Source organism: Pleuronectes platessa, chromosome 1, assembly GCF_947347685.1.
Source record: "Pleuronectes platessa chromosome 1, fPlePla1.1, whole genome shotgun sequence".
In the NCBI taxonomy this organism is placed as follows: Eukaryota; Metazoa; Chordata; class Actinopteri; order Pleuronectiformes; family Pleuronectidae; genus Pleuronectes; species Pleuronectes platessa.
In genome coordinates, this window is record NC_070626.1 from 27,817,866 (window position 1) to 27,830,368 (window position 12,503).

The following is a 12,503-nucleotide window of genomic DNA, read 5'->3' on the forward strand; positions in this document are numbered from 1 at the left end:
GTTTCTACAACTTTGGCACAATTTCCCTGTAATTAAGGATTAACTGATTTGCTTTAGGAAGCCGAAGGTGGCCTCGGAGTTTTTCCTTGAAAGTGTTGAGATTTAAGAGAATCTCCTCAAATTTGGTTATATATATATATATATATATATATATATATATATATATATAGATAAAATCAGAAACTGCCTTGGTTGGCAGAGAAATACGACTGCAGTGTAGCATTTCTAGTTTGCGCACTTCTATACTATGGACAGCGGTCCTGTGTCTGCGGATCAGAATTAGCTGAGCACATGTTTATCTCAAGTCGGCTGAAGCAGCAGTAAAACTGAAGTGGTTTCATGCCATCTGCATTTTAAAAGTTGATGGGATGTCAGTTTTGACAGAGGAGAAACAATGAATCTGATATGGACGATGAAGTTTCAAGAGCAACTTCTAAAAGGTTTTTGTAGGATGAAGCTACTTGATGAATGTTTTAATGCTCACTGAGCTTTCAGAACAGGATTTCTAAGAACACAGAACAACAGTCACAGTAGAAACGAGTCCAGAAACAGCAGATAATGCTTAAACACCTTTATTGTGCCCAATCTGAACATACTCCACAACTGTAAGTAGCAGCAAACTTGGCAGACCACAATGAGGTAGACTTTCGAAACTCTAAAAAGCGGCTGGGCTAAGGGACAACAAGCTCAGCATGACAAAACTAATGGATAAGAAAAGACACTTTGTCTTTGGCACACAGCTTATGCATTTATGTCCAACTGGAACAGGAAGGCAAAATGGGATAAGAAAGCATGGAATCATTTAGTGGGGTCTACTCAAGCTCTGATAGATAAATTTATCAGCTAAGTGGAAGTTCTTACATTCAACAGGAAACAAGCAGCTGTTCTAACGTAGGAGTGTCCCCCTGCTGATGTACAAAAGTGATTAAAAACCACTGCCACCTCTCCACACGTGCAAATTAAAAAGTGCAAAAAATCAAACTATGTACAACCAAATGGTTCATTCACTCGAGTCTCAACCGGGTCCATCAGATGCTTGAGAAAAGATGGCGAGCCGGTCGATCACATATCCAGTGCTATTGGTTTTACACATTTAATACAAGTGGGCCAACAAAGCAAGTGAAAGTACAACTTCCAACATTTTGGGCCCATTCAGTTGAAATTTGGGAGGGCGAATTAAAAAAATAGCCACAGAAAAATGTATGATGAAAAAAAGAAACCAAAAAATAAAAAGGGGGATTTTCCCATAAACAGCCGCCTGGTAGAATTCTGTTCAAAATTTTTCATGTCATGACTTAAAACCGTTTGTGTAAAAAACTGTAAAAATGTCTGAAATGAAGCCCGACATTCAACTCCCAAAAGTAAGAAACACCAGTTGGCTTGCACAGGAAAAAACAGATGCCAACTGAGGGTGGAGGGAGGGAGGGAGGAGGGGGAAACAAAAACAAATATTTAAAGGCACTGTATGGCATTTGCCAATGAACGGCAATGAGACTTGCGTGGTAGCTCGTCACTATGCAACACATGTAAAACAAAAATCAAAAAGGAAAAAAAAAAAAAGGCATTTTCATCCACCTCTGAACTTCAGGCAGACTCCCGACTCTCTGTCTGGCCACAAGTCAGGGAAAATGCGTAAGTGTGAAGGGCCCCTTCTCCCAATAAGGTCACTGTGCATAGTGCCACTGTGAACAACAGCAAAAATGTAGCAAGTGCAAAAGTGAACATTTTCTACAGTGATATCCCCAGTGCCTGGTGGAGTGCCGTGGCGCCCTCGAACCGGGGGACGCCCGGCACACGTGCTCTCCTTGGCGGGTAGCCTCGCCCCGTTCTCGGGGGCTCTGGACCTTCAGAGTGATCGGATCCCTCAGCTTTAGCTGGAGTCTCTGTTCCTCTGGTTGCGCATGAGGGGCCGGTGGTTGCTCAAGATGTCCATGGAGTGCTGCCAGTGCCAGCAGGAGCGGCAGTAGTACTTGAAGCAGGCCTGTGCGTCAGAACAGTGATTAAAGACATTTTATAATACAAGTGCTTGAAATCATTCTTATCACAACAAAATCATTTAAAGAATAATTCTGCTCTAGTGCTGGAACAGCCCGATGGTTTTAGGAATGTTCTTTGCAGTGTCTGTAAGTAAACTAGTTTACAAGGTTGTACTATAATTGCATTTTATAATTTTCTATCTTTAATCATCTCAAACCAGACAATTAAATATCTGAACCACTTCATCAAGTGTTCAAAACAAATAGATCTACATCCCATAATACATCACTGCAAAATAAAACTGCAGAGAGAGTAAAGTCAAACTGTATAAAAAGGAATGTTCTGGCAAAATCTTTAGATGACCTTGATAATTGTCAGCTTGTTTCTTGCTGTGGTTCTTATTTGTACTTTACTGAAAATAGGATTAATTTTCTAATAAACCAGAATTATATAGTAATAAAGCAACAATGTTAATTTGTAATATATTTGATGAGATCAATAATTGTTAATTTTTAAATGTAGCCATTTGCTGGCATCTTAATTGTTTTTATTCATTATAAATTAAATCCACTATTGAATAAATTTAATGTTTTGAAATAAAATGCAATGAAGGGCAAATGAATCTACTTTAAAACAGACTTCATCTTGTGAAGCTGATGCAAATCTGAAAAATAACACTTATTACAAATACTAAGGCAGCCATTTGTGATATTTCATACTTGGACCATTAGTTCCATCTGGAGCAAGACAATAAAACTATCAGACCAGCACCTTGTCCTCTAACAATCATTCCTCCTCACTGATAACATGACAAATACTTCAAAGTATTTATATGGACGACATAAAGTTTCCTCTGACCTCGTCTCTGCAGAAGAAAGGTCCAGGTTGGCGAAGGCAAACCTGACACACAGAGTCTTCCAGGTAGGGGTCGATCTGGACCTGAGGGAGGAGACAAGGCCGAGGAGTTCAGAACACAGCAGTGACAGGGAGCAGGTTTTCATCCACGCCACATTTGAAAAAAAAACAACTGAAAGAAAAGGCTCACAAGTATTCACCATAATGTCACAAATATTACAGGATGTGTCCAGATATGTTCTGTAAACAAGTCCACAAATCACCTCCCACGTCCCCGAAGGTTGTGTGTGCAAATTGAAAAAGGCATTAAAACCAGTGGATGGCACTGCAAGTGAGAACGTGCTGACTAAGCCCCAGCCTTTTAAAATTTTATATATTAAATAAAAAATGTTACTCATCAGGGTTTAAGGGTTTGTGCTGCCTGCAAACTAAAAACACTGTTTCCAGTACAGAAGCATCAGGTTGCACAGCAGCACAGACTGATGAGTGATTATAGAAAGTGCAAAGACTCAAACTCTTACCTTCTTTGTAAACTTGGGTGTTTTAATCTCCACAAATGCTGCACAGACAGCTTTCAGATAACTGCGCTGATTGTTAAAAGTGACACGTCCAGAGCCTGCACACAAGAGAAGTTCAATGTCACTCAGGAGCTCATTGTTCGGCAAGAATTACTACAAACAGAAAATCTTAAACACAGATAACAGGGTTTCAATTTTGGAATAGATTTTTCCTCAATGCTCAGCAGGGAATTAAAGATTTGCAATTTGTCTCAAATCCTCATGTCGATGTTTAAATCTACACTTAATTTGCAAACACAACAAAACATTGATCGTGGTAAGGTCGGAAAATGTGTCTGAAAAGCTTCATCCATGATTAATCACTGAAGAGGCACAGGAGGTTAAATTCAGGCTCTAGTCTTGTTTTCAGTTTCAGCTATGCACAAACAGATATAGAACTTTAGATTAGTAATTGAATTAAACAGGCCTCACCTATGGGATACTTGTGCTTGTCCGTGTCGATGCCGGCATACATGACTCCTCCAAACAGGTCGTTCATGATGCTGGCCAGCGCCTCAGCGTTCAACATGCCGTGCAGTGCGCCCACAAACACAGTCTTACTGGGATCCAGACGCTGGGCAGGGCAGCGCACGTAGTTACTGTCGGAGATCACCCAGGGGATGACCTGCACCTGGAGCAGCACGGATGAGAGACAGGATGACTTGTACTGTTACAATATGAAAATTGAATTTCCCACCGTGCTGCCTGGACCAAGATATACTTTATTCTTTGCGTCACTGGGTGTGTGCTGGAACTACAACATGACTTGTGTATTTAATGAGCCTGAAAACACTGAACTACAGCTTAAGGGGGAAGAAGCAGCACCAGGCTCTGGGGATAGTGGTGCAGAGCTGCGTTACACTGGGGAGAACTGGTTGTGCCACTGTGGAAAATGTGCACCGATGGAAACAGGAGTCACTGTTGCATTAAATGTCCAGGTCCAGCATGTTAACACTACATCAAAGCTCAGGGCAACATATGAATAAAAAGGTACTGGAGACGTAGAAGTAAACTGATCTGAGTTGTCAGATAATTACGCACATGTCTATTGCAGTTTAGATTTGTGTATCTAGTCTCTACTCACGTCCTTGCATCTCATCCTGCGGCTGGACATCTTGAAGTAGTACTCCCTGTTGTCCTCGGGGGGGAACTGGTCCTGGGAGCAGGCGCGGAGCAAAGCCCGGACAGACTTCTCATTCTCAAAAACCAGGTAAACATAGCCTGCACACGTCAAACAGTACAACACTTTAGGATACAGACATTTTTTTGGCTTTGGTAAAAAGGATGTGGATTTATTTAGTCACATTTTTCAGGCAGCCACTACCTTGATGATCATTTTCAACAAGAGCCACAGAATTGAGTAATTTAGTTAAATAACAATTCGTAAGCTTTAACAGGATGGGTTAAAAACACCTTTATATTTTCCAACTGAACCCAGGGTGCTATGCTAACTGATTTCCAGAAGGAGCACATACAAATAAATTTAGGAGCAGAGTGAAAAATTCTTAAATTAATATTTAGTATTTATTTCATACAATATGCAGCTTTGCTCCAGGATGAGAATAAAATGAGCAAATCAAATAAGAGGCTGCTTAGAGATAAGTTTTTTTTACAGATACAGTATTATTAAATGTGCTCCAACATATCTATGTTATAATATATATGTTTGAACACATTCGTTATTTGGTGCAAATGGGAGAAATAGTCGCAGTGTGAAGCTCAGGCAGTTATTTTTTAATTTGCCTAAAAGCAGAAAAAATGTCTTACCACAGGAGCAGAGGCCACAAGTAGAACCACAAACATTTAACAGGACATTTGCAAGATCCTCAAATATAACCAAACAAATCCAACTATCATCAAAGTGTCATTTACTACAGAGCTGAAGAGTGAGTCATCTCCCTGCTTCTACCACCATGCTCTATTCTCCAGTTATGCCCCGAGTCACCATCCTAAGTATCTCTGAACTCCCACAGTCTAACTCACCAGTTTACCAAGTGCTCACCACAGTGCCACCCTGGTAACCAGTAATAAAAAAGGGTCTACCAACTTGTCTTTACCTTTTGCCACATTACCTTTGGGAGGACAGCGAGGATGCTTTCCATCCTTACCCGGCCACTCCACAGTCAGAGGACCATACCCACTGAAGATGTTGATCAGGCCGGCTGAAACAAAGGGAGGGAGAAGGGGCGTGGTTAATGTCACAAGTAACCAACATTTTAACACATTCCTACATCAAACATGTTTGTAAACATTGAGAACAGCAACAATTGTAATTGATCCATCTTCAATTCATTGTGTCAGTTATTCTCATCAAAATGAATTATCTGGTTCCCACTTTTCAAATGTGACATACGCAGATTCTCAAACAGATTCTCAAATAGTAGAGACTATATATATATATATATATATATATATAAAATGGCTTATTATTTTTATATATATATATTTTATATATATATATATAAATAAATTACGATTCAGTTTATTGCAATAAACTGAATCGTAAGGTTTCAGACTGTTCATGAGAAAATTACATTTGTGGCTACTGAGAAATAATAAGCCATTTTTCCTCCATCACATTAAATAGACTGGATTCATCAACTGATCAAGAAAATCATCTCCAGATTAATTGATAAGGAAAATCATCATCAGTTGTATCTGTGCCTAGTAGCTTCAATGAATCATAAAGACGTATATGCAACACATTTAATAATTTGAACCTATTTAGACTTTACTTATTGAAATATTTGAATTGGTGCATTAATTACAAATCTCGAACGTTTAACTCAAAAGGTGACGGAGCCTCCTGGAGTATTTGAAACAATCCCTGCCGTCAACACATCCCAACATTATGTTTAAACAGTAAAATATAGAAGGATGGACTTAAGCTCAGCCACATTAATTAAATTCTACTGCAGAAAATCACATCACTTTACATAATAAGGTTCAGATCCAGCAACTACAGAGAAATCTAACCGCTCCCACAATGAGCAAGCACTGCAGCAACTGTGGAGTAAAACTCTGTAACAGGAAGAAACTTCTAGAACCGGACTGTGTGGGCGGACATGGGCCTCGACTGGTTGGGGAGAGAGGAGAGGTGGAAAGAGAGGGGCTGCAGATTCAGGCTGATAAGCATCAATAAAAGCATCTGGAACCAACTGGACTGGCATCGTGTAATTAAGCAAATAGCAAGTTGACAGCAGCACTTACCTTCTGTGACGTCCCAGGGAACGCCACCAAGAAAGACCTTGCAGGAATACATGGGATCCTTGTTGTTCCTGGGAGGCAGCTGCCCGCTCCAGGTGAATGTGGCCTCATTCACAGCTGATGAGTCAAAAAAAGAAAAAGAAAAGCTTAAACACAATTCAAAAGGTCACCATATAAAAGCTGTGTCTCAATTCAGCAGCTGCAGACTGACAACAGTTCCAATTAGAAGTGCAACAATCCTAAATGATCCGTCTTCATTTAAGTGTATTATTCTCATCAAAATTAATTCTCTGGTTCCAACTTTTCAAATGTGACAGTTCCAGAACTCATGAGACAACAGTTCCAAATCGAAGGCTCCTTCCATCCAACAGGTGGATCCTTATCCCAGGATTCATTGCACTTTAGAGACAATTTTCCCAAATGGTTACGAAGCAACGAGACGTCCAATGCCTCAGCTCAACCGAACCGTTAATGGCACAAACAAAAAAAAAAGGGGCCATTAAACCTCCTGTGTCCAACTTCAGCTTGGTTGCTCGGCAACAGTAATAAGGGCAGGATGAGGTGGTGACGCCGATCACAGAAAACCTCTGTAGAGCTCCTGAGTTCAGACACAACTAAAGATTCAAACTGAGCAACAAGGAAAGCAAAGTATAGCTGCAGTGTTAGATTAACATCAAGCATGTTGGATTCACCTGCAGCCTGCCTGTGCAAGCGGGCCTCCCTCTCAATGCTGAATGCATCATCCGACTGGTCAAGCACATCAGAGCCAGGCCACGGAGATCCAGTACGCCAGCGGCGGGAAATGGCTGAGGAGGGGCTTGGGATGGATGACGGGGTCAGGGGAGAGCTGGAGTCCTGGGGGTCCAGCCGAGAGCCCAGTCGCAGCAGATCCTTCTGCATGCTCGATGCAAGATAAGGCAGGGGGGGGGAAATCCGCAGAGTGGACTGAAGAGAAAGAAACATGCAGACAATTGATTGTTAACGATGAAAGCCAACTTTGAAAATCAATCGTTAACCAAGGTGAAATGTCTGGCCATCAATCAGAAATGGTAAACAAGTCTGATAATGAATCTCCAGCTCATGAGACATGGCTGTTCAATTAGCTTCCATATCTGATTCGTTAAGTGAATCTTTGACAGATTCCCCACCTGCATGAACAAAAACAGGAGATGCTGAATTAAGTGTGATGCTTCTTACCAGCATGTCACAGAGGTGGTCTGAGCCAGAGCTGAATCCACTGGTCTCCGAGTCCTCGGGACTGCTGGAGCGAGAGTCCAGGAAGGAGGTGGATTCCAGTCGGTTCGCCATGCGGGCCATGCTGGGAAACTTCTCCAGGAAGTCAGCAGTCATGCTCATGGACTCGGGGGGCATGTAGCCAGGGGGCTTCCCGAGGATGCTACTGAAGGGACTGTTCAGAATACCTAGCACTGTGCAAACGGGACAGTTACACCACTTAGTGGGAATGAGGCCCTGTTCAGACCCGGTATTTACACCAGTTCTGAGATATGTGATCACATGTGGACAGCTTTAGGTTTGTCCGTTCATACCTGGCACTCAAAATGTGCCCTGAATGCATCTTGTGATCTCACTTCTTCACCTGCAAATAAACATCTGTGTCTGATGTTTGTGTGTGTCAGGGAGCGACAGAGAGAGAGACAAAGAGACACTCAACAGAGAGAGACATTTAAGTGAAATATACGTTGGTCAGTGTTGATATTGTGGCGATGGTCACACAAATCAAATGTATAGACCCTGAGAAGTGTAAAAATAAGTTTATTCCAAATGTGGGTTTTGTGATCAGATCACCTAGGACTGATTTAGAGAAGAAAGTGAGTTTATTCTGTCAAAGGTACTTTCACTGAAGTACTGAAGAGAATGTGAAGGTGGTGCCGAGTCTGCAGAGTTCAATCGATTTGGTCGAGACACGCTGCAAATACAAGTTCCTAAAAAAAAAAATCATCTTGTTTCCCCCCCCCACCCAAAGCAAAGCTGTTTCACAAATGGCTAAATAAATCAAATTGAGCTCATCTGCAAGACTGTATGTGCCACCTGAACACCAACAGCAACCAGAGAAGCTTGAGGTCAAGCATATTCACTTTCGATATCAGGACAAGTCTTGGAGGCCAATTCATCACCACCCAAACAAAGGCCAGAGACCGCCGGGTGTTTACCAGAGTCTTCCTTCTCGATAACCCAGTGAGTCAGCTGGCAACCGTGACAGACGTGTACTGCGTGGCCTGTAGCCGTGAACATGAGGCTCGGGGGGGGGGGGGTTATTTAGCTGTAGGCTGCATTCAAAGCGCTGTCCTACTTTGTTGCGGGCCCAGTTAAGAAAGCTCTAAATGAGGTTATGCCGGGTCAGTTTGGACATGCAGCGATAAAACCAAGGCTCCGCAAATGGGTCAGGACTAATGGGACAGAGTTGTTAAGACATTTAAACTCCTCTTAAAACTATGGACGGCACATGTATCAGCATTAACGTCATTTAAGTTCTCACATTATTCCAGTATGTGACCAAACCTCTAAACATTAACATCTAATCCATGGGTAATATAGTTAAATCATTAGATGTAACAAGGGCTGATTCAGGTTTAAGGGAAAAGAAAAGTAGCTTTGTTGTGTTTGTGTGTGTTGGATAACTGGAGATGCAGCAAAGCAAAACTGCCACATCATCCTCCCTAGCGACGCTACAGCCTGTTCCCACACACAGACACACACTGCTGTTCACCACTACACTTTTCTATGCAAACAAGGGCCACTAAAAGCAAAGCACACAACCACAGATGCTGCATTTCCCACCGTCATGTACCGATTAATGGGGTCATGAGGGTAAACACAACCTGCTGGGAGAACACACAACTACCAACCTGACTCTGGGACACAATCTGATCAACTGAATACTAAGTGGAAGGTTTTAACGTGAATCTGAAATACATTCAGGTGAACAAAAGGCCTGGTACTTACTGGAGGGTGAGCTAGTCTGAATCTGGGAGGGGGAAGAATGAGAGTCCGTCTCCTGGCTGCTCCAGGGTCTGTCCCAGCCGGACAGACGGAGGGACTGGAGGCCCAGGCCCAGGTCTGTGACACCCGGTGAGCCCCTGGAGGGCGGCATCTCCTGGGAGCCAGGCACGCAACCACAGTTGGGGAAGAGCATCCTCCTGCTGCCCACTGCAGCCAGCTCCGACTCTTTTTGGTCTGAGATCCAGTTCAGAGGTGCAGCAACAAGAGAGGAAAGAGGAAGTGTTAGAAGAAGAACAGTTGTTTCAGTCCGCGCTACAGGGAAACCAGCAGCGAGAGGCTTGTTACACACGAAACCGGTGAAAAATAAAAACTTTCATCACCACATCTCCCCCTACCCTGGCTGACGGGGGAGCTAACCTGCTGCTTCTGTGCCCCGTGCAACTGCCATGCATCTCCGTCCGCATCACTGACCCACCTAGCAGCATGTGACATGGCTGCTGATGCACTCGCACACCCCTGCTAATGACATCAGCTTTCCCCCACCTCCCGGCATCCTTGCCTAACAACTGTGTAATGAAAAAATTCCTGTCAGAGCTATTGGCTTGTTGATAGAAGTACTCCTCTCTCTGCTAGGCACGGCACGTCTCTGAGTCGGTGGTGGGAAGGCAGCCACCACTGCTGCTGCCGCTTCTTACTCTGTGTCTCGCTTGTTTCCTGAGCGAGCTGACAGAGAGGCAGGGAGGGAGAGGGAGGTGAGGGGCAGAGCTACAGCGGCAGGGTGGGAGGCAGCATGGGAGACGAGAGCGAATGACTCAGCAGAGCTGAATTAAAAGTGCTTCCGAATTGACGACGCTCTTTATATCATTTTTTAAAATCATTGTACTCAGTGGCTGGTGAACTACTGTGCATGTTTTTTTTCCACACTGCACTGACTAAGGGAAGAATGAGGCATGCGGAGCCTGGTTGTGACACGAGCAGCTGACTGATCAGATGTTGAGGACGGAGAGATTTGCACAGCCAGCTCCTCCCTGCCCTCTCCAGGCCTGGAACGCTTCCAGCAACAGCACTGATTCAGCAAACAGCAGACAGGGGTGGCCGAGGCAGAGAGGCCACAGCAGAAAGTTCAGCTCAAGATCCAATTTAGTTTTGTGTCCCTTAAAAGTTACACAAGATTTGTGTTGTACTGCTGCTGCTCAGGTACGACTAAACAGAGCGTAACAGTATCACACAAAAATGAGTAGTCACAAGTGGAGAGGAGCCCCTAAGCATATTGAGTATTCAGGGAAAGGATGCAGGGCAGGGTGCTGAGCTTAAATCTTGGCAAAACCCGGGGTAAAAAAAAAAAAGACGAAGAATTGCTGCAATGCTGCAGACGGCGATGCACCATGAATCAGCTGCTGGCACCGGAATCATAGTGACAAGGTGAAGGAGCTTTCACAGACGGCAATTGTGCCTGAGAAAGTAAAAGGGCCCCTTCATTGTTGGGGATGAAACTTAAATCCACTCTTGGTAAAATGAACTTATTCTGGGAGCTTTTTCTGGTTCTCTGGTCTGAATGGGCAGCAACAACTAAATTAAAAAAGCTGCAGACCTCAAATGGCGCATCTTAATTTACGTTACTGAATATGAATGTCTTTTCATAACTTCAAACTAAAGGAAAGGACTTTGTTTCTTTGAAATACCCTTTAAACCAAATAGAATCAAAATATTATACAGGTTAATTTCTGTAGATTCACCAATTACAAATTATTAAGTTACCGAGACATCCGAGTCTATTCTGGGAATTTTAATATTTAAGGGATTTTCTTTAATAACTTTTTCTTGCTTTTGCAGCTAGTTCAATTATCTCCCTTTCAATTTGATCCAATTTCTGAAAAACCAATTTCAACTGTGTACTCGTTTAACGCTGTATTCTTCCTGCTGCCCCCCTTTGTTTCCTTGGTGAACCTAAATTCTGACGACACACAAAGCAGTGACTCATCTGTTTGACCGTGTTCACACACCAGGTGCATGTTTACCCATCAGATGTGATGTCGTCAGTCCTCCGTGTACCAATCTGTTATCATCCGTGTTATTGATCTGTCTCACTTCCTTCTGACGCACCTCAGAGTTTGTTCTATCCCCAGTTATGTCACTTCTCACCTCTTCCATGGAGGTTATGTTCTCACCCCGGTTGGTTGGTTGGTTTGTCAGTAGGATTACGCAATAAGTACAAAACAGATTTCCACGAAACTTGGTGGAAGGATGGAACGCAGGCCAAGAGAGAAGCCATTACATTTTAGCCTGGATTGGGACAAAGGGACAAATGGAATCAGCTTCTCGCGATTTGTGCGATTTCTCTATACTAACCATTCAAAATGATAATAAAATTTGAATAAACAGGGACCAGCGCTCTGTAGCACTTCACAATCGAGTCGATTGCTCTGAAAATACCAAATGTTATCCATTAAAACGTGTGTGTAAAGGCCTCACACGCTAATTAAGCAAACTTTTGACGATAGAACCTTCCACTGCCCATAAACCAGGTAGGATGAACAGAAACTAACTCCACTCTGAACCATCATATGAAGAAGCCCTGCACACACAAACATGATAAAACAGTGACAGTGTGTGGTAGACCTGCTGGAGGTTAAATGGACTAAATTTAGAATTAGCAGTGCCACCGGTTAAGCTAGCCGCCACGAACAGGCAGGCTTTTTTCCAATGGAGACAGCCTCCCTGTCCTGACCCGGGTCCACCTGCTCCAGTGTGAACACGAAGTGGCACTTTACCACACAGCAGGTCTGGCTTGCCCTTGGCGCTGCTGGGTGTGGTGCACACACCGGTGAAATCCAGAGCGTTGCCCAGCATGGTGTTCATCCGGCGGAAGATGTCCGCGTTGCTGCAGGTGGACAGGGCCGGGCACTCCGGGTCCGGGCTCTCCGGCCTGCGGGACTCGTTTCTCTG

At 43.4% G+C, this 12,503-nt stretch overlaps 1 protein-coding gene across 1 annotated transcript; it reads right to left on the reverse strand.

The window, feature by feature from the left end:
• Positions 1-556: 556 nt before the first annotated feature.
• Positions 557-10,236, reverse strand: cpeb1b (cytoplasmic polyadenylation element binding protein 1b). Its single transcript, XM_053420701.1, has 10 exons — positions 9,561-10,236; positions 7,794-8,023; positions 7,289-7,541; positions 6,600-6,713; positions 5,462-5,551; positions 4,474-4,610; positions 3,822-4,020; positions 3,354-3,448; positions 2,836-2,916; positions 557-1,981 (listed from the first exon to the last, which is right to left on the reverse strand). Exons 1-10 carry the CDS (start codon positions 9,748-9,750, stop codon positions 1,871-1,873), a joined length of 1,500 nt encoding a protein of 499 aa, XP_053276676.1. The 5' UTR covers positions 9,751-10,236; the 3' UTR covers positions 557-1,870.
• Between the last annotated feature and the right edge of the window lie 2,267 nt (positions 10,237-12,503).

What these genes read in the sequence shown, in the direction of transcription:
- cpeb1b (XM_053420701.1), bottom strand. Translation starts at nt 9,750, where the DNA reads ATGCTCTTCCCCAACTGTGGTTGCGTGCCTGGCTCCCAGGAGATGCCG. An exon ending in CTTGCACAGGCAGGCTGCAG is followed by an intron (nt 6,714 to 7,288) that starts GTGAATCCAACA and finishes TTGACTCATCAG; the next exon opens with CTGTGAATGAGGCCACATTC. An exon ending in TCCTCGCTGTCCTCCCAAAG is followed by an intron (nt 4,611 to 5,461) that starts GTAATGTGGCAA and finishes TGACGTGTGCAG; the next exon opens with GCTATGTTTACCTGGTTTTT.